This window comes from Podarcis raffonei, chromosome 1 (assembly GCF_027172205.1).
Source record: "Podarcis raffonei isolate rPodRaf1 chromosome 1, rPodRaf1.pri, whole genome shotgun sequence".
Lineage (NCBI taxonomy): Eukaryota > Metazoa > Chordata > Lepidosauria > Squamata > Lacertidae > Podarcis > Podarcis raffonei.
In genome coordinates this window covers 117,870,810-117,892,657 of record NC_070602.1, presented here as the reverse complement: position 1 = coordinate 117,892,657, position 21,848 = coordinate 117,870,810, and the positions used below count along the sequence as shown (strand labels likewise).

Here is a 21,848-nt window from a genome sequence, read left to right as displayed (position 1 = left end):
TCTCCCGTAAGTTGAATGCTATCGATTTGAACAGCGCTGCTGATCGGCCTTTGAAATCAATACAACTGGCTTCTAAATAAGAACAACCGTTGCCAGCGGTGTGCCTGAACCTTTCGCAGTTCTGCGTTCCCGGGTTTGGAAAACGAGCACCGCCACACAATCCTGCACCTTCCAGGAGTAGTAGTTGTTATTATTTATTTAATTTGTATACGCCCTTTATCCCAAGGTCACACGGCGGTTCACCGCATAAAATTAGGAAACAAGAACACAAAATGCATAACAATAAGACCAAACAAAAGCAAACCAATCACACACACCCTCCCACAAACGCTTTTAAAATGCCATTGTTATTGTTTGGTCCTTTAGTGATGTCCGACTCTTCGTGACCCCGTGGACCAGAGCACGCCAGGCACTTCTGTCTTCCACTGCCTCCCGCAGTTTGGTCAAATAAAAGGCCATAGACTGTTTAATCAGCCAAAGGTTAGGTTAAAGAGGAGCGTTTTCGCCTGGCGCCTAAAGGTGCATAATGAAGGCACCAGGCGAGCCGCCCTGGAGAGAACATTCCACAAACGGGGAGCCACTGCAGAAAAGGCCCTGTTCTCCTGTTGCCACGCTCCCTGCCTCTGGAGGAGGGAGCACACAAAAGCCTCAGATGAGGATCACAGGGTCCCAGGTGGTTCATATGGGCCGGTTTCACTGGTGGTGGTGTACCCTGGATAAGTAAAAGCTAGAATGCAGGCCATACCTTCCAATGGAGTTCGGAATTCTGCGCTTAGTGCGTACAGACCCCTGTATGACTGCAGTGCGAATCACTTCCGAAAACTGTGAAGTTCATGTCCTGCTGTGTGTTCGAGGACTAACTACGAAACCAGAGAGACTTAAAAGCAGCGGCGAGGGTGTGCGTTTCCCAGATTCTGCTGTTTCGGAGAGGTTGCTTTTTTGGTATTCCAAAAAACAAACCCCCTCTTCGTTTGCTTGGCTTCGATGGCCGCCCATGGCCCCTATCACAGTCCAGGCAGTCCGGACGGGGCCCCTTTCGCCTGAAGTCCACAAAACTTCCACCGCTGGGGAAGGAAAGTTGGGACGAGGTGGGGCCTCTTGCCAGGATGCCATTGACTTCGTCCGGATCTTTCCCCTCCTGTCTCTCTTTTGGAGGAGTGGCATCTGTCCGATCGATTTAACAAGGATTTGCCATTGCACTAAATGACGAAAAATTGCGCGCGCGGTCTCTCTCTCCCCCCCCCCCCCGCACCCCGTCCTTTTTTTCTTGCCTGACTGGCTTTTTGCAGCTGATGTCCTTTGAGCGCTCCTTCCTCGGGGCGAGTTGTCTCTCCCCATAAATACTCTCCCTCTCCGACCTCGATAGGGGAGATCCTCTAGAACCAGCCCCACTGCGGGAACGGGCGGTGGGGTCTGGCAAAGTAGGAACCAGTTTGGGGGGTGGGGGGAGCAGGTGTGGCTGGGTGCTTTGCTGGGTGGGGTTATCAGCACCACGGAGGGTCTCCTTCGTTCTCCCCTCCCTGCTAACTCTCCTGAGCGGCTCGGTGGTTCTTTTGCTAAGCCAAGATGTTGGGAAGCGAGATCAAGCCTCCTCTGACCTGTCCGCCTTGTAATAACGATGTAGGGTTCTTGCAAAGGAACAACAGCCTGGAAGACAAGAGCCGGCTGGTGAGCGCGCTCAAGGAAAGGCAATCTTCCAAGAACCTGCTGGCCTGCGAGAACAGCGAGAAGGAAACCCGGTTCCGGAGGACCGAGACGGACTTCTCAAACCTCTACGCCCGGGGTAAATAATTCCTCCTCCTCCTCCTCCTCCTCCTCCTCCTCCTCCTCCTTCTTGCTGCTGCTGCTGCTGCTGCTGCTGCTGCTAATTCTTCTTCTTTCCCAGGTAGGGCACATTCCCACTAGCAGGGGCTCCTTTCCCAAAAGTAAAGGGGAAGCGTTGAGTTGTCTGATCTTGAGTCATTCCACTGGTCCATCTAGCAGGGCACTTCAGCGTTTCAGCCTGAAGATGCTGAGGACTGAACATGGGACTTTCTTAATGGAAAACAGTTCTCAACCTATAGCCCTTCTCCTAAAGATACAGGCACATTGCTTAAGAGAATCATTGGTCCATTGGTAGCTCAGTGATTGCACTGGCTGTCCTTGATCTCAGAAAGGGGATATTTCCCACCCTAATTGGAGAATGCTGGGCTGGGTGAATTTGAGACCTTCTGCATACAAAGTAGATGTCCCACCACTGAATTATGGCCCTTCCCTAATATTTGAGGGGGGGACAGGGGGGAGGAGAGAGATGGTCCATAAAGGTTTAAAGGCTGCAATCCTAACTCCACTTTCCGGGGAATAAATCCCGTTGATTTCAGTAGGACTTGCTTCTGAGTAGACATGGTTGGGATTGCGCTGATGGGGAATTATGCACAGAGTGAAGAAAGAGAAGTGTCCCCTCACCCAACACACATACACACACACTTTCTCACACAACTTAAAATGGGAGTCGTCCACTGAAGCTGATTGACAGGAGAATCACCAGTACAGGCAAAAGGAAGTCTTTATCTATCCCAAGTTTATTAATGTATTGGAGTCACGGATGCAAGATGTGGTGATGGCCACTGGCTTAACCACCACCACTCAAGAAGTGAGTTGCATTGAATTCAAGGGGGCTTACTCCCAGGTAAGTGGGGTTAGCGTAACAGCTTTAGATGGAGTTATAATAGTGGGGATTTGGACAAAATTCATGGCTTGTCAGCCACCATAGCTATATGAAGCTTCCGTGTGCAGAGACATTAACAGCAGTTGCTGGGGGAGGGTACACAGTGTGTGGAAAGTGTTGCCTTCATGACTTGCGTATATGGGCTTCCAGGGGCACTTGCCTGATCAGACTTCTGCTGGTAACAGGACACTAGGCTAGGCAGGCTTTAATTCTGGTGCAGCAGGGCTCTTAGCTAGCAGCCCCCACTTAAGCTGAGACATGACAGTAGTGCTGTGATGACTCCATAGAAGTGAAAGGAAACACACTTTGTACGAAAGCATAGGCATTCCTCTCTTTTTCAGGCGTTCCAGGCTTTGAGTCATGCATGCAGATCGTGTAGCTCAGGGTTTGACGAAGATGAATTCAAATTCAGCACCAAGGAGAGCTCCTACAGAGCAACATGTAAAATCAAGGGCTGGAGGTGGTCTTTTGAGCCACTCGGTCCCAGCTCCTGCCAACCTAGCAGTTCGAAAGCACGTCAAAGTGCAAGTAGATAAATAGGTACCACTCTGGCGGGAAGGTAAACGGCATTTCCATGTGCTGCTCTGGTTCGTCAGAAGCGGCTTAGTCATGCTGGCCACATGACCCAGAAGCTGTATGCTGGCTCCCTTGACCAGTAAAGCGAGATGAGTGCCACAACCCCAGAGTCGTCTGCGACTGGACCTAACGGTCAGGGGTCCCTTTACCTTTACCTCCAATCCACTTCTCCTGTACTCCTCTCCCTTTATTGGGGCCCTAGGAACTTATAAAATGGCAAACTCAGCCAGTCATACTGTAGCCTCTGACTGCAGCAGGCAATGTGCTTTCGGTGTCCAAGAAGCTGCTTCCCACAATAGCTACCATTTAGGTAGGTCAGAAGCTGCTGAAAGACCACAGTCATGATTCTACATGTACTCTGAAAAGGTGTAGACATTAATTATTCAAGACTGTTTCAGATCGCTTGCCACGTGGAGTTAAATTTATGAATTTCAGAAACACACACACACATTGCAATCAACAGATCTGAATCCACACAGTAGGAGCCTTCAACTACTATATATAAGCAAAGATGCACTAAAGCTAGTTATATTCATGCTTGTGGGTGGTTTCCAAAGATATAAAACATATAGCAAGCTGTTAATGCACCCCAAATGTAAGATAAATGTATTTGAATGAGTGGGTTTTTTGTGGGGGAGGGGAGATTGAGACAGAAAGAGCTCAGTAATTTCTAACATTAAGAGGCACAGACCTTCCTGGAAGTAAACCACCAACACACAAGGGGATAGTTTATAGTTGCCCAGTGATGCAGGAAAGGCACTCAGTACATGCTCGGAGACACTTGCTCTTCAGAGAGACAATTGTGTTAGTTTGTTGTCGCAAAACAAAAAGGAGGCCTGAAGCATTTTGAGGTCTATTAGATTTGTCACAACACAAGGTTTTGTGGGCTTCAAACTCTACCATCAGACACATATTATCTTTGTTCTGTTCTTGAGTATGGAAGGAAATATTGAAAACAGTGGGGCCAGAGTTCAACAGGAGCAACAGCCTGTGTAACTATTCTGACTGGGTCCCTGTATTTTTAATAGCTTGCTTAGAAGCAGAAATTCAGCAAGTGGCCTCATCACCCTTCGTCGCCACCTCCCCACCGGATAATATAATATATAATATAATCTGACAGAGTGAGGATAACACTTCATACCTCTGACCAAGCAGGCTCTGGTTAGTTCATGAAATTTTATGCCATAGTAAATCTGTTAGTTTTTAAGATGCCACAAAGTGTTGTTCTGCATAGTTCTTCATAGTCCCAGGTCATATAAAGCAGGCAGAGTTGTGTGTGTTTTGGTTCACACCACACTTCTTTTTTGGCTAGCCCCCCCGCCCCCCCATTAAATCAGGGTTCACCAACCTTTCTGAGAATTGAGATGGAATCCTTTTCTTCCCTACACTTCTTGCATTTCTCCAGCTAAAGGGCTACCTGCCTGGGGAGGGGGGGGCCTTGAGACAGGTGTGCCAACTGCTTTTCAACTAGGGATCTAGAGCCTTTAAGAGTTGTGTGGCAGGCAAAAATCCAGCAAGTTCCTTTCTCTCTTTCTTTTGCAAAACCGCTCCCAGTCAGTGCCCACAATACTGGTGTTAGCTGGACCAATGGTCCGACTTAATATAGCGCAGCTTCCTAGAACCCCAGAATTGTAGAGCTGGAAGGGGCCATGAGGGTCACCTAGTCCAACTCTCTGCAATGCAGGAAGATTTCACTCAACGTGGGGGCTTGAACCTACAGCCCTGGGATTAAGTGGGCCCTGGCTCTAAATAGGTTAGAGATACCAGTACCTTCCCTAGATGCAGTGATGAGGAGAGTGAGTATGGAGACAAGGACACTTTTGCTTTCTGGGGTGGGGGGGAATAATCCAGAGCACCACATCCTGTTTTTACATGTGTATGTACTAACACGGATCAGAATATTCACACCTCCCCAAAGCATGCATTGAAAGAACGCAGAAATTCCATCCATTTTCCTGTTTAGCTACCCTGTTCTTGAGCACAGAGAGGGTGAAGGGTTTTAGTGGTCTTAAGTTTGCATATTGATATGCTAGTGGTAGCTATTAACCAATGTGTAGCAAAAGGCAGTCAGTGTGGTGTAGCATTTAAGAGGGTCAGTCAGCAACATGTTGCATTGTTTCTTGTTAGTTGTATAGTTTTGCTGATCCAAAAAATAATTTAAAAAACACGATAAAAAGAGTGTTGGCCGCTGGGGAGACCCAGATTCAAAGTCCCACTTGGTCAAAAAGCTTGAGGTGCAACATGGGTCCACTCGATCTGTCTCTCCGTCTAACCTTTCTCACAGGGTTGTTGTGAAGATAGTGCAGGTGACTTGTTAAGAGTCTGTGTACTTCCTTGAGCTCCTTGAAGGAAAACCAAGGTATAATTGTACTCAGTCAATAAACATGCACTTAGGAGTAGCTTGGCAAAAGAGGATGACATGGGGGTGGGGAGAGATATCGCACACCCTCTTGTTGGCCTCCCTTAACATGGCTGTTGTTGTTTTATTGGTCCCTTCCTCAGATCTGCTGCCAGCTAAGAATGGTGAGGAGCAGACGGTGCAATTCCTCCTGGAGGTGGTGGACATTCTCCTGACGTATGTGAGGAAGACCTTCGACAGGTCCACCAAAGTCCTGGACTTCCACCACCCACACCAGCTCCTGGAGGGCATGGAAGGCTTCAACCTTGAGCTGTCTGACAACCCAGAGTCACTCGAGCAGATCCTAGTGGACTGCAGGGACACCCTGAAATACGGAGTCAGGACAGGTGAGAGAATGCCCTGGAGCTCTGTCCAGAAGTGAGGGGTATGTGGGCAAGGGCTTCTGCCAGGCCAGAGTCTGAAGGCACACAAGTTGTGGCACCCTGGCTGAAACCAAGAGCATCTGGGTCTGGCTAGTGCCCAGATGAGAGACCACAGGGGAGCCAAATACCGTATTTTTCACTCCATAAGACACACTTTTTTCTTCCTAAAAAGTAAGGGGAAATGTCTGTGCATCTTATGGAGTGAATGCATGGTCCCTGGAGCCGAATTGCCCAGGGTAGAAAAGCAGATCATGCCTTTTCTTTTTTTTAGAAAGAGGGAAGAGGGTGTTGAAACAAAACCGCTGAGCAGCTGATCGGCAAGCGATCGGGAGGGATAAGGGACTCTAGATATAAAGGAGGCTGCCTGGGAGGGGGGAGGTAAAAGCACATGGATCCTCAGGATTTTTGCACTGGGTCACCCCAAAGTCACCATCAGATCACATAGCATGTCCATGGCTATAGCCTGCATCAAAAAATCACGCATCCACTGTTTTGTGGGGCCGCAATGGCATGGATCCACATGGATTCTCAGGATTTTTGCATTGGGCTACCCCAAACTCACCGTCAAATCATATATCATGTCTGTGGCCACAGCATGAACCACAAAAATCATACATCCACTGTTTCGTTCAGAATATTTTTTTTCTTGTTTTCCTCCTCTAAAAACTATGTGCGTCTTATGGTCAGGTGTGTCTTATGGAGCGAAAAATACGGTATATACCACCTTCAGTTCCATCATGGAAGAAATGCCCAAATATAAATGTCAAAAAAGAAAAGAAAAAGAAAAACACTTCTCTTATCCCACATACTTCCAAAAAGGAAAGAAAAAGAGGCTTATGCTCTCATACTGAGTGAACTTAATTTTGATGCCTTTCTTCCTGGTTTCCACGAGGCCTATTCCCAAGAAAGATGTTAAAGATTGGGGTGTGAGTTAGCTGGAGAGAGGTGGTTTGGACCAAACAGTTGTTTCTGTGGACTTTGATAAATGTGCAATGGCTGTGATCAGGGTCAGCCCAAGACATTTTGGGGTAAACCACAAGGGAGAAATAAAGATCTACATCAGGAACAAGGGTGGGAGGAGACCAGCAATGCCTGGTCTATTCTCCAAAAAGCCACCGTGGAGGTGGTATTGGGCAGGGGGCTGCCAAGGAGGCAGCAGATCCAACTTCCAATGGGTATACTGGGGCAGCAGGCAGTGCATTCCTTGGAGGCTGGATCTGCTGCCCCTGTAGATCTTGCCACCCGAGGCGGTCACTTCACCTTGCCTCATAGGTCGGCTGGCCCTGGTTGTGATCCTAGCTGGCACACTTTCCTGAGAGCAGTTCCTTCTGAACTCAGAGGGACTGGCTTCTGACAGGAGCACTACAGAGAGAGGAGGAGCAGGGTATAAGTCCCCCCCTTATATTTCTGAATACGTTATTTTCCAGGAATGTCTATATATCTGGGCATATTATGAAGCATATCAAAAGCAGCAGTGGCAAATGCTTTAAAAATGCACTGCTTCCCTCCTGCAGCTTAACTTGAATATATGCAAGAAGCAGGCTTTTCAAATTTGTCTGTGAATTTGGCTCCCCACTCCACCGCCCCACCTGTCAGACTAAGGAAACCCGTCCACCATGGCAATACAGCTTCCCTATATCAGACTGCAAGCCTGTGCTTTCCTGTGCATGGGGCCTGAATCTCTCTCTCTCTCCCCCCCTCCCCACACACACAGAGCCCTTCCTTTCGAAGTGAATCTTGCCTTGTTGCTTACAGTAGACAGACTGTTGGCAGTTCCGTTTGTCACTCAGATGGGCATTTTTGTAGTGTTGCGTGTAGACAGCGCAGACAAGCACATTTGAAAAGTCGTAATCCCTTTCACTTGATGAAATGCAAGCGGCGTGTATCTCGGGGGAACAATATCATTAGGTAAATGAGGGCATAAATGACACTGAATTTGCAGTTTTTCTTCTTTATGTTCCCAAGACATTTAATGCCAAAAAGCAAAGAAAGGAAAGGGGAGAATTTGGTTTCTTGGGATCATTAATACCTGGCCGCCCTTCTGATAACTCATCGGGCAAGGGGAGTCTCCGGTTTCCAGGTCTTTTCCGATAAAGGTATCAAATGTAATCTTCCCCCATTCATTTGTGAGTACAGTGGTACCTCAGGTTACATATGCTTCAGGTTACATACGCTTCAGGTTACAGACTCCGCCAACTCAGAAACAGCGCTTCAGGTTAAGAACTTTGCTTCAGGTTGAGAACAGAAATCGTGCTCTGGCGGTGCAGCAGCAGCAGGAGGCCCCATTAGCTAAAGTGGTGCTTCAGGTTAAGAACAGTTTCAGGTTAAGTACGGACCTCCGGAACGAATTAAGTACTTAACCCGAGGTACCACTGTATGAGTTTTTCTCAGGCCAACTTACATGTAATTTTCAAGAAGGGGTGTGTGAGTGTTTTAAATCTCAAAGGGGAGCTGTCCAGCAGAGTCAGCAAAGTTTCGCAAGCAAGTTCTGGTGCTGAACAGCAGGTGAACTGTCCAGGAGACCAGTGTGGGGTCATGAAGCAGTTACACCAGCAGCTTCTAGGAAGCAGCTGAGGGTTTCTGTAGTGAGCCAGGCTACCCCACACTTCTTGGTGAAACCTTGCTCTTAATCATACTTAAGGTGATGCGTTCAGAAGAGGGCTGTGCCATTAGATATGAGCTACTGTTTGGACGTGGGTGGTGCTGTGGGTTAAACCACAGAGCCTAGGACTTGCTGATCAGAAGGTCGAATCCCCGCAACGGGGTGAGCTCCCATTGCTTGCTCCCTGCTCCTGCCAACCTAGCAGTTCGAAAGCACATCAAAGTGCGAGTAGATAAATAGGTACCGCTCTGGCAGGAAGGTAAACGGCATTTCCGTGCGCTGCTCTGGTTCGCCAGAAGCAGCTTTGTCATGCTGGCCACATGACCCAGAAGCTGTACGCCGGCTCCCTCAGCCAATAAAGCGAGATGAGCGCCGCAACTCCAAAGTTGGTCACAACTGGACCTAATGGACAGGGGTCCCTTTACCTTTACCTTACTGTTTGGACTCGTTTTCATTTTTGTTTCTGATGTCCCAATGATAAGCACAAAGAAGCTAGAGCTGGGGGAATGAGCCCAGTTGGGATGCATTATAAAAGAACTCTGGCTGGAGTGTAATCTCAGGGGCTCCCTTGGGGTGCCCTGACCCCTTTACAGCCTGGCTCAGGTAGAGGCTGGCTTGCAGTTAGTCTGGGCATCAACTTTTAATTTATTTTTAAAAGCCAGTTGTTCAAAGTTCTTCCTTGGGAATCTTGTTCAGGAAAGAATGGGGCAAAATGATGTTTCTATGCCCTGAACTTAGCCTGAGTAGATTGTCCTATGCACTTTTACAACTCTTTATAAAGAGCAGTGGAGCAAGGAAACAAAAGTAATTTTTGAGCTGGAAACTACTTTTTATCACAGAATAGGTGTCAGAAAAGGGGCAACAGCCACCATACTCTGCTCCAGTATTTATTACTTTTTTCATTTATAACCTGCTTTCTTCCATCATGGAACCCACGGTGATATATACGTGGTTCTCAGGAGGTCTATTCAAGTAATAAGCAGAACCAGACCTGGTCTGGTGAGATGGCAGTAGTCTCATGTGCCTTGTCCTGGATATTATGACATATGGGGAAACAGTGCAATGACAGCAAAGCATGCCAGAATCCCTAAGCTAAAATCAGCCACTGTCAACACATATGATGCTACTCAGCACTGAAACAGAACATCACATGAGGCAGCTCAGCCACCTGCCATTTTGAAGGATTTACCAGCTCCCATTGGATCAAATAATATTTGATAGTTGGGAGCTAAAATGGGTAGGTAATACAGTGCAGCACATCATGGTGGACCTATCCATCGCCTTACATTGCTGCTATGGCTAGATTGGTATTGCACACTCTCCATGCTGTTACTCCTTTAAGACCTGGGTATTCACAGCTGAGCAGTTACCAGATGTAATATAGCTTCATACTGCATTCTGTATGAATACACATAAATCCCAGAAGGATGGCCACCCAAACTTTACTTGACTACCTTCGTGAAAGAACATCCCACAGTCTCCCTCCATGGCTTGTCCCCATTGCAGATGGAAAGTATTTCCTAATATTTAAGTTAAAATCAATACTTCCATAATTTAAAATCATTAGTTATTGTCTTTTCTGTCATGGGAGAGATCAAGGAGAGATCATGGACCTTTAAAAACAATACTACTGCTTTCACCAACACATGTTTACTCAGAATTAATATGCACTGTATTCAATGGGGCTTAACTCCTAGGGAAGAGTACGTAAAGTTGCAGCCTTTACAATTATTTAATGCAGGGAGAACTAACTTGTGTGGCCTTTCATATGCTGTTGAGCAACAGGCAGGGATTATGGGAGTTGTAGTCCAAGAACATAGGGAGGGCCACATGTTCAAATGGGAAAGTTGTTTTGTCACGGATACCGAAACGAGTTTTCCGTCACACACAACAGTTCTGTACGGCAAGGCTCCTAGAATACTTTAACTCCCAGCAAGCACTTGTACCTGTAGGACAGATTAGTTGTGACTGACTGAGTCCAATTGGTTGCAGTGGAAGTGATGTGCAGTGCTATTTTTCTAGAAAAAGAGGTGCCAGAACTCACCACAAACACCTCCCTTGTTCTCTTATAATGGCAATGGCGCACACCTGAGAGGTGCTGGAACTGAGTTCTGGTAAATTCTGGCTGAAAAATGCCCTGGTTCTGTGTGACTAACTTTAGTTGGATTGGGACCTTGTGCTTTGCTTTCATAACAGGTTGTTGAAAAGACAACTGTTGTGTTTTTATAAGTGCCAGTCAGACATGCCTACCATCCTCAGTTCAAAGGTCATATTTAAAGTCAGGTGACCCAGGCGATCAGATTTGTGGGGAGGAGAGTGCTGGGTTCAGGGCATGCCTGACACTAGTTTTCTACTTTCATATTTTCTTTTTTACCATCATGGTGCAACACCATTTGGATTTTCAACCTTGGGCATCAAATCATCTTGGACTACCTCCAGATGTTGATTTCCTTGGAGTAAACATTATGTCTTGCTAGTTGAATCCAGTTGTTCTTTTTTTGTTTTAATCACAGTATGAAGGATTTAATTTTGCAATACTTACAGAATGAACAGGTTTGGGTTAAGTCTTGCTAGTAGGGAGGGATGATGTGGCCGCTGAATACCTGTTTTCACTGAAGTCATGAAAAAATAGTTCAGTGATTAGATTTAGATTTTTCTAAGGCCTTTTGAGTGTGTGCATCAAACCTTAATGTGAGTCCTAATATGATCTGACAGTGTTCTTCTCTGCTACTGGGCACCAGGCAGCTTTATGAACTTGTGTCAGAACAAGCCATTAGGTTGTCAGCATGGTTTTGCATGAAATACGTTTTCTGAATTACCTTCTGTCTCTCACTCTCAAAACCGATACTTTTTAAAAACTAATTTTCTTTCTGAAGGTCACTTGAATAAAGCTCGTTGGTTGAAAATAGGAAACAAAAGATACTCCTTAAATTGTGGGTCAGGATCCTCTTTGCTTCCATGATCTGGCTATAAGAAAGGGGTTGGCTGTCTTTTAATCAGCTGCTAAATAAATATGCAATCAGCCACCCTGAATGGAAGGTCTTGAAATTATGTTTTTCTAATAGGATGCTAGAGGGAAGGGATGCTGTGACAGGTGTCTGCTATATTTTTGAATTCGATAGTAATAATAGAAGATATACAATAATTAAAATATTTATATAACTGCAGTGAAAATATAAAATGAGGCATCCCAGAGCTGCTTCTACCTCTTTGTCATTCATTGCTTGTAGGGCTACAAATGCAACCCTATGCATGTCTACTTGGAAGTAAGTTTCATTGAATATATTGGTGGTTATTCCAAGATTAGTGGGTATGGGATTTCAGTCTTAAAGAAGAGCAGAGGTAAAGAAATAACTACTATACAATAAGCAATCTGATCCACAGATCCATCCCTATTTATTGAGACTTAATTTTAATGCATATAAATCAAATGCTGGTGCATTCTAGATTAACACACTTCTCTGAAAAGGAGTAGACGAATGCATGGAGTTAACTATTGCATTTCCCATTTCCCACCTACCTAAATTATAAACATGTTTCCTTATTGTAAATAGTAATAACAAACAGTAGCATTTCTAGTCTGAAGGCATAACTTTATGCAACACATTTTGCAAAATCATTTTTGGGGGGCTACTGATAAAAGAATGTGAAACCTCAGAGAACCAGAAGCAATGCAGTTGCATACATAATATGCATGTCTCCTTTAGATGGTGTCATTTGTTTTTCTAGGTCACCCTCGCTTTTTCAACCAGCTTTCTACAGGGCTTGATATCATTGGCTTGGCTGGAGAATGGCTGACGTCTACTGCTAATACAAACATGTAAGTACCTTAGGACTTTTCTCTCTGCTGTATGGTGAGTAGGCAAAGTCCTGTAGATGTTGGACTACAGTTCCCATCATCCCTGACCATGTTCTGTGGGCTGGGGCCGATGGGAATTGAAGTCAACAAAGCTAGAGGGCACAACACTTAGCTATCCTTGGGTTAGAGCATCACTTCAGTGTGCTAAAAACGAAGACAGATGAATTGGTTAGACTGTCTCTGTTTATTTTTTTCTCCTCTTGGGTTTGGACTGTTCTAAGTAGACAAGGATATTTAAGGGTGTGTGTATGGGTATGTAGATAGATTAATTAGGGGTTTAACGTCTGTGATACTGTGGCACCTAGACCATATCAAGAAAATTAAGGGACTTGCGGGGTCATGCTGTTCTATGACATGGGCGTAGCTAGGATTTTTGTTAGGGGAGCAGGACTTTTGGGGGGGCAGAACCGACGTGATTGGTCAGTTAGTTAAGTATTTCTATTGTTTTACTTGATCTGGGGGGGGCATCTACACCCATGTTCTATGGTGTGGATAAATCTATGAGAGGTTGGCAGGTGGAGGGATGGAAACAGGCAGCAGAGCTAAATATCCACAATAAATAGTTCTAGAAATTCATTGGGTGCATCATCTATTTATCTTCACAACAAATGGATAGGAGGTTGAAACTGCTTGCTGTGCACACATTAGGAAAAGTAGCGTAAGCATGCCAGCTGCTGCTGCCAACCCCCATCTTGGGAGATAATCAGGGAAAAGCTGATCCATCTTCTCCACTTTTAGAAATTTCTCCTGGTTCGTTTGATAGGTTCATTTCACACATTCTGAATGAGAAATTAAACTAATACACAACCTAGGCATATTAACATTTATCTGAACCTGGCTCAAGATTTACCTCTGTCTGTCTTTGAAGTTGTCCTGAGTATATTCAATGTTGTTGTGGGGTGGTTAAGATTTCTTTTTGGAAATCTTGGAATTAGAAGGCGTGCTGGCTACAAACCTGAAACTAGTTGTTTGTTTGTTTGTTTGTTTGTTTGTTTGTTTGTTTTAAAGATAACCAGAATATCTGGAGGAGTCACACTTTCATATTTTCTGTATTAAAAGGAGGGCTAAAGTTGAGTTACAATCAAAACCTTCCACTGGAATTGATGTATAAAAACAAAATGTGCTCAGAAGGTGAGGAGAGACCAGAACTAGATTTTAAGGTTATTTTTTAATCACCCGTAGAAGCAGTTGGTAAGACGCTCTTCATTGATGCAGAATGGATTAAGAACCAGAAAGTGGAGTGATAACATACTCAGCTGAATTATTAGTCTCCGTGTTATGCTTTAACATAGTGCAAAGAAGGACTTTCAGTAGCAGAGGAGGAAATTGCAACTGTAGCTAGCGTTAGATTCCATCATTTTATGAAATGCAATTATCTTTATTGATACGGAGGTTGCGGGAAAAAAGTTAAAATGAAGTTCAAGGTGATTGTTGGTATCAGTCCCCAGACCTACTGAAAGGCATGGAAAGCGGGTGTGAGACATGCCTGGAGGCAGTTTGAAATTGTGTATTGATTTGCATGGGCTTTAGAAAGTGTGACATGAGAGGATCAAAAGGCAGGTTTCTATTTCAGACGACTGTTAGATGTGTGCAGGGATGGCTACATTCATAAGCAGCTGAAAAATCTCACCAGATGGGAAAGCAAGCTCATTGTGGGCAAAATGACAACGCATGAAGGAGCTTTTCCTGCAAATGGAAAAGCGAACTTTCTGCCACTTGCACCATCCATTGATAATGCTCTGTTGGTTTCAGTGGGAGAGTTAAACATCTGTCGCTCCTTGCTTGTTTGTTATATACTGCCCAATAACAAATAATCTCTCAGCAATTTACAAGTAAAAAAAAAATCAACATGCATAATAAACACAAACTCCAACAACAAAATAAAACCAGGGTAAAATCAGCAGCAGAACATGGTATCTATAAAATGGCTCTACAAAGCTCTGGAATGTTTTCAAATGGAAATACCTAGTGTAAAAAAGACAATAAAGACATTTCCAGGCAAACCTATGCAAGGAAGGGCTTTCCACAACCAGAGAGCCACCACAGAGAAGGTCCTCTCTCTCATAACCACCTGCCCCCCCTCATTTGGTAGAAGCACCCAGAGAACAGCCACAGAAGACAATCTTGAGGTCCAGAGAGGTGTATCTCCTTCAAGCAATCTTGCCCCAGGCCAGTTTTGGCCATGTGAGCACTTTGAAGTAGGCCTGGAAATGGACTGGAAGCCACTGCAGACATCAAAATACTGGTCTAATACTTTGGTGTAGTCTCACATGCAATGCATTGCAATGATCCAAACTAGAGAATGCCAGAACATGGATAACGGTAGCAAGGCTATTTTTGTCCGGCGGGGTCCCTACTGATTTATCTGCCTAACCTGATAAGAAATGTTCCAAGCCACAGAGGCCACCTATGCCTCTGGGAAGAGCTGGATCAAATATAGGGCTGCCATACGTCCAGATTTTCCCGGACATTACCAGGATTTCAAAGACAGAATTGACACCCGGGGAAATTTCTGAAAGGCAGCACTTTGTCCTGGATCTTAGGCAAGTCAATTGAAAAATCACGTGTTGTTGTTGTTTTGGTGTTTTTGTAAAAAGAAGCCCAACAACTTTGGGAGTGTCCTGGTTTTTACTTTTAGAAATATGGCAACCCTAAAAGGAGTCCGTACCCCATATGAACCTGGAAGTGCAATGCCTACAAAACAGATTGAACACTAGTCAGTTGTGCAATGGAACTCATTCTCCCTCGCCTGGGTTGAATCTCAGCTTATTGGTACTGATTCATAATACCCATTGTCTCACCTACATTTGTTCAGAAGGAGTGAGAGAACTGGGTGTCATCCACATATTGGTGACAACCCAGATCACTTGACTTATAAAGGTAGAGGGTAAATGACCCCCTGGATGGTGAAGTCCAGTCAAAGGTGACTATGGGGTGTGGCGCTCATCTCACTTCAGGCTGAGGGAGATGACGTTTGTCCACAGACAGCTTTCTGGGTCATGTGGCCAGCATGACTAAACCACTACTGGCGCACAGAAATGCTGTTTACCTTCCCGCCGCAGTGGTACCTGTTTATCTACTTGCACTGCCATGCTTTCGAATGGCTAGGTTGGCAGGAACTGGGACAGAGCAATGGGAGCTCACCCTGTCACGTGGATTCCAACCACTGGCTTTCCAATCGGCAAGCCCAAGAGGCTCAGTGGTTTAGACCACAGCGCCATCCGCGTACCTTGTTAGCTATATGCGGTACAATATAGCTTTCAGTTGGAAGTTGCTGGAGCTCAGTTCTGGCACCTGTCAGGTGGGCGCCATTGCCATTTTAAGAGAATAAGGGAGGGATTCATGGTGAGTTCTGGCACCTCTTTTTCTAGAAAAATTATGCTGTTTATAGTGACAGTGTAAGTTGTTTGTGACTGCCCTGGTGTGTAGTGTTCAGGGGTATGGAAACTTCCATAGTTTTTGGTTCTAAGAACTGAAGGTGCCCCATATACAAACACTCACCAACAGAAATTGCTTGAATCTGAAGTTTTATAGCAACTGGTATAAGCTGAAAATTTTTACTAGCCCAGTTAAAAAAAAACCATGGATAGCTTTTTATTTTCCTGATTTTATTAAATCAAAGCAAGTGTTGAAATGGGGATCTGAATGGATCATTTTATTTTATTTTTGCACCTGTTGATCATTGCTGTCATCATCATAACTGCCAGGGAACTGCCATCGGCTCAGAGGCAAGAAATAGAAGGGAACCTCCGAAAATCTTGTGAAGCAGTTCCTCTTCTGGGGAGGAGGAAAGCCCCACCTCCAGTGGGGAAGAGGTGCAAGGACCAGAGGATGATGGTAGGAGCCTTAACACTGCTCCTGGGCAAGCCGGACAGGAGGGAAACATGCCCTTGCCATCACCCATCCTGTGTAGTAGTCTGAGGCACAGAGAGGGGTGGAGACAGTTGGGGGTAACAAAACTCTTATGTTGGGTGAGGTCCAAAAAAGGACCACTCCCGGATTCTGCTAGCGATTGAGCCAGACATGAGCTTTGGGGCTCTTCACTGTAAATAGGTAAAGGTAAAGGGACCCCTGACCATTAGGTCCAGTCGTGGCTGACTCTGGGGTTGCGCGCTCATCTCGCTTTATTGGCCGAGGGAGCCGGCGTACAGCTTCCAGGTCATGTGGCCAGCATTTCTAAGCCGCTTCTGGCGAACCAGAGCAGCGCACGGAAACGCCGTTTACCTTCCCGCCGGAGCGGTACCTATTTATCTACTTGCACTTTGATGTGCTTTCGAACTGCTAGGTTGGCAAGAGCAGGGACCGAACAACGGGAGCTCACCCCGTCGCAGGGATTCGAACCGCCGAACTTCTGATCGGCAAGTCCTAGGCTCAGTGGCTACACTGTAAGTAGTTTGCACCAAAATAAAGCCTGTAAAACACAGGTTGGAGTCCTGCCTGGTTACTCTCGAGCAACCGCAACAGCCACCTGACAATAACAGAGGGCTTTTTGGGAAGTCATTGTAGTGTGTAGTTTGAAGATCAGGAGACACTCAAATATTCATTACAGATACTCATGCTCTAATCCAAAATGCACTGAAGCCAATGGAAGAACTCCCACTGCCTTCAGCAGACCTTGGTATAGACTCCCAAATTAATGACTCAAGCTGTGTAGCTGTCTTTTTCTGGGCCCCAGCTGCTTGATGAATGCACATGCAGCCTATAAATGTACCATCCCTGGAAAATTTCATATCTTGGATGTTGTACAGGTGAAGATTGCTTGACTTATTTTGATCAGAACCCACAAACCATGTAGGATAGCATACCTAGCACATCAGCTACCTAAGGTAGTTTATGGATTGCCATCTTCTCATCAATTTATTATATACAAATTCCAAACTTTTTGTTTCTCACGCTGATGGTACTTAAAGTCTGTGCGATGTACTTGACACAAAATACCTGAAGGGAAGAAGAAAATGCATCTAATAGTAACCTAAGTTTAGTAAGATTTTGTACAAGGAATTCCCTGATGAAAGGAAGTTGGATCCTCAGCACCACACCCTTGGCTCGTGTTTCCTTGGCATATGTTTTGACAATCTCAGCCAAAAAAAAAATCCATTTAAAAGTCCTTCAGTGCATTAGTTAAACAAATTATTGCTTTTAGAATGCAACTGTTCACAAGACCCCAGAAAGATTCTCGACTCATTATGAAGACCGTGGGTATTCCAGAGACTTGGTCACGTCCAAGCCGAACAGAAACAACACACTCTGTGAAGAATACTTTTGAAAAGTGTTGAGATATTTTAGCTGGTACAGCATGATGCAGTTGACCAGAACCCATGTTTGGAATCACTTGTCCTTGTTGGCCAGTGGTCTCATGAAATAGGGTCTTCTTGGTGGTAGCATCTTGTCAGCAGAGCTCACTAGCCCAGGCAGTTCACTTAGAAGAAGAAGAAGAGTTTGGATTTCATATTCCGCTTTATCACTACCCGAAGGAGTCTCAAAGCGGCTAACAATCTCCTTTCCCTCCCCCCCCCCACAACAAACACTCTGTGAGGTGAGTGGGGCTGAGAGACTTCAGAGAAGTGTGACTGGCCCAAGGTCACCCAGCAGCTGCATGTGGAGGAGCGGAGACGCGAACCCGGTTCCCCAGATTACGAGACTACCGCTCTTAACCACTACACCACACTTAGTTCCCTCCCTGCTGATTTTCAGATGCTAAAACAAAGCTATATTCTTATTTCTCTCTCCCCCCTGTTTGTTTCATGTTACCCACGGCTTCTATGCTCTTTTATCTGCTGTCATTTTACTTTGCTCTTTATTTATATGCTGTTTTTTATTGTTTCATTCTATCAGTTTTAATTGTGGTCTGTGCTGGAGGTCCTATGTGTACAGGGGGAAAGGCAGGGTATAAATATTTTGATTAATTGTTTAATGGTAAGATATCAAAACAGGCACACCATGGGAATTACTCTGTATATGCGTAGCATTTTCCGAAACATGGAAAAGTGCTAATTATTTATCTCTCTTTCCCCTTTGCTTCCCTTATGAGTGCATAAAATTGGTCAGGGGTCCCTGTTGCCTGCACATATATGCAAAACAAGTTATACTAATAGGTACATGTAGTATGCAGAAACTCTTTATTGATTGATTGATTGATTGATTGATTGATTGATTGATTGTAGCTGTCTCCATATTATCCTCAGAACAACCCTCTGATGTAGGATAGACCAGTAGTTGGTGGCTCACCTAAGGGACCTACTCAGCTTCATGACTGAGTGAGGATTTGAACCCTGGTCTCCCAGGTGCTAGTCTGATACCTGAACCACTATGCCATCTTGGCACCACATTCATTTTGAAACGTATGAAGCCAGCCTCAGTGTAGCAGGAGAAGGGGTTTGGGTTTTTTTGACAGGGGAACAAGCCGGGCAAAGTAACTCAAGCCCTACATGTGCGCTTGTGAAACATGGTCCACATATAAATGCCATCTTCAACTCCTTGAAAGATTCCATCAACGGTGTCTCTGAAAAAATGTAAACATCACTTGGGAAGACAGGCAAACTACGGTAATTCCAGTGTACTGGAAGAAGCAAAGATCACCAGCGTCAAAGCAATGATTCTTCAACATCAATTTTGTTGGACTGGTCATGCTGTTCGGATGCCTGATTATCGTCTTCCAAAGCAACTACGTACTCTATTTAAAACTTAAAAATGGAAAGCGTAATCTTGGTGGTCAACAAAAGAGGTTTAAAGACTCTCTCAAGGCAAATCTAAAAGAACGTATAAACACCAACAACTGGGAACCACTGGCCTGTGAGCACTGCAACTGGAGAACAGCCTTTACCAAAGGTGTTGTGGACTTTGAAGACACTCGAACTCAGGACAAAAGGGAAAAACAAGCTAAGAAGAAGGGAAATTTGGCAAACCCTCACCTTGATCAACTCCCGCCTGGAAATCTATGTCCCCACTGTGGAAGGATGTGTGGATCCAGAATTGGTCTCCATAGTCACTTATGGACTTGCTGTTAAGACTGTGTTTATGGAAAACGATCTTACTCAGCTACGAGTGGTTGCCAAAGAAGGAGGAAGAGACATGGGATGCCATGTTAGTTAGCTGTTGGGCACAAATCGCTGCAGCTTGTGCTATTGCAACTGATGCGATTGGGCTACAAGAAAATTTGCAGTTATCTATCTGGTCTTAACCACTGCAGTAGAATAATTTTATTGTGGCAGTTAGCTATAATTCTCTTTGGGTTTATTTCCTTTATTGTGGAGGAGTGAAGAGTTTTGCCGGGAACTTTAATGAAGGAACAACTTCCTGTTTGATGTGAATAGTAATTTTGCTTTAGACTTTTCTTTGTCCTGAAATAGAAGAATAGAACATGCTTTGAAATTTTAGTACACGGGGGCAGAAATACATTAATTGGAACATGCAGTGATTCTTGCTTCCCATTAAATGGATAAAGCCATGGACTGCTCTCTTGTTATCTGTAATTGGTAATTAGAAAATCATCCTTTTTAATTACTCTTGACAGGTATTGATTGTGTGGTATGGTATAATTAGTTGTCCTTGGGGAGTATATGCAGAATAAATCCACACAAATAATTGGTTTTGGTGTTTCTTAAAGCTCAAGTTCAATATTTCTAATTATCTTTGTGAGAAGCCTTCTGATGTTTACAGTTTTCACAGCCTCTCTCTGCGTTCTGGCTACATGTTTTCCAAATAGGAATAAGACACTCTTTGAAATAAAACACTTTGCAGCCTCACCAGCAATATAGTTATAATCGCTAAGGCTAAGTGGTATAATCACAAAATGCCTCGGCCACTGTAATTTTTAAAAGTTTGGAAAACAAATTAAAGGATATTTTGGGGGGCAGGGGGTGTTCAAGGAACTTTATCTAATTTATTAAATTGACTTTTATAAATTATTTATATATAGAAGTCATAGAATCATAGAGTAGTATATATAAAAAATAGCTAAACAGAGAAGTCCCAATCCATAATGCACTGTGCTGGACAGAGGTTAGATGGAGTGCAGGTAATCCTTTGTCCATCCCTTCCTGGACCTACCAGCTTCTGTCAGTGAAGGACCCCTGCCCCATTGCACCCTCTGAAATGGCTGGTGGGCAGAATCCTTGGTAGTGATAGCCAGAACAAACCCCCAAAATAGGGTTCAGAGCTGAGTTGGCAGAGGATCCACTGAATTATTTTTTTTAAAGTGTTTATTAATTTTCCAATAAGAGCATCCAATGAACATATCAAATCAAATCCAATAAAAAAAACTAAAATAAAAAAAGTCCAATTGTCTTCCAAATTGCAATCTTAATTTTTTTGACTTCCCACAGTCTGAATTCCAAAGCGTTTTCCACATCATCATAGTCCTGCCTCTTGTCGTCAGTGTTTTCAGAATTCCATATCACAATTTTAGGATCCACTGAATTTCTGAGTGTTGTGTGATGGCAAATTTCAAGGTTCTTTGCTATGCTAGCATAGGATGTGGTGTATTGAAGAGGCTTCCCCCCCCACACACACCTTCTGCAGAGGCCCTTGTGAGCAGCAGGGATGATAAGGGTGCATTGTCCTTTTAAGCCCCAGGGATTTGAATTGCCCCTTAAGTTTTAGTTTTATTTTTCTAATTATGTTTATATTGCACCTTTCCTTAAAGGAGCTCAAGTTGGCAAACATGCAGTCCCCGCACCACCGCTGCACGATTTCTGTTCTCATCCTAAAGCAAAGTTCTTAATTTTTTTAAAAAAAAATTACTTTCCCAACATAAAATACTACAAAAGGAAAAAAAAGTTAAACAAAACAATACAGTAAAATACAAAAACAAAAACACTACATAACACTAACACTAAGACATTAAACTTAACAAAAGAAAACAAAAACAATTTAAGACACATCCAATAATTTCAATATCTTATCTTTTCATTCACTTGTTTCAACGACCTCCTCACACCTCCCTTTTTGTATTCCACTTCAGTTAACTGTTTCAGCAAATTCCTTTCCATCTTCCTCTGTTTTCTGTCCTGTAATTTATCTTAACATATTCTAACCTTATTTTTTCCCTTTAATACATTAATAATCTATTTGTACTTAGTTCCTTATAACATTTCTACTAAAGCCATATAACTTCATTCCAACATTTTTCTAACATTCATTGATTTTACAGTATTTCTGTAAATAGTCTTTAAACTTTTTCCAATCTTCTTCCACCGACTCTTCTCCCTGGTCTCGGATTCTGCCAGTCATTTCCGTCAGTTCCATATAGTCCATCAACTTCATCTGCCATTCTTCCCGGGTGGGTAAATCTTGTCTTCCAATACTTCGTGATGAGTATTCTT

At 44.2% G+C, this 21,848-nt stretch overlaps 1 protein-coding gene across 4 annotated transcripts in view; it reads left to right on the top strand.

The window, feature by feature from the left end:
* GAD1 (glutamate decarboxylase 1) overlaps nucleotides 1–21,848 on the top strand; it is a 56,950-nt gene that overhangs the window by 17,241 nt on the left and 17,861 nt on the right. For all 4 annotated transcript variants that reach the window (XM_053359849.1, XM_053359850.1, XM_053359862.1 and 1 more), the window contains exons 4-6: nucleotides 1,625–1,783; nucleotides 5,786–6,028; nucleotides 12,396–12,486. In XM_053359849.1, the coding sequence (XP_053215824.1) occupies nucleotides 1,625–1,783; nucleotides 5,786–6,028; nucleotides 12,396–12,486 (493 nt within the window). The remainder of the gene's footprint in view (nucleotides 1–1,624; nucleotides 1,784–5,785; nucleotides 6,029–12,395; nucleotides 12,487–21,848) is intronic.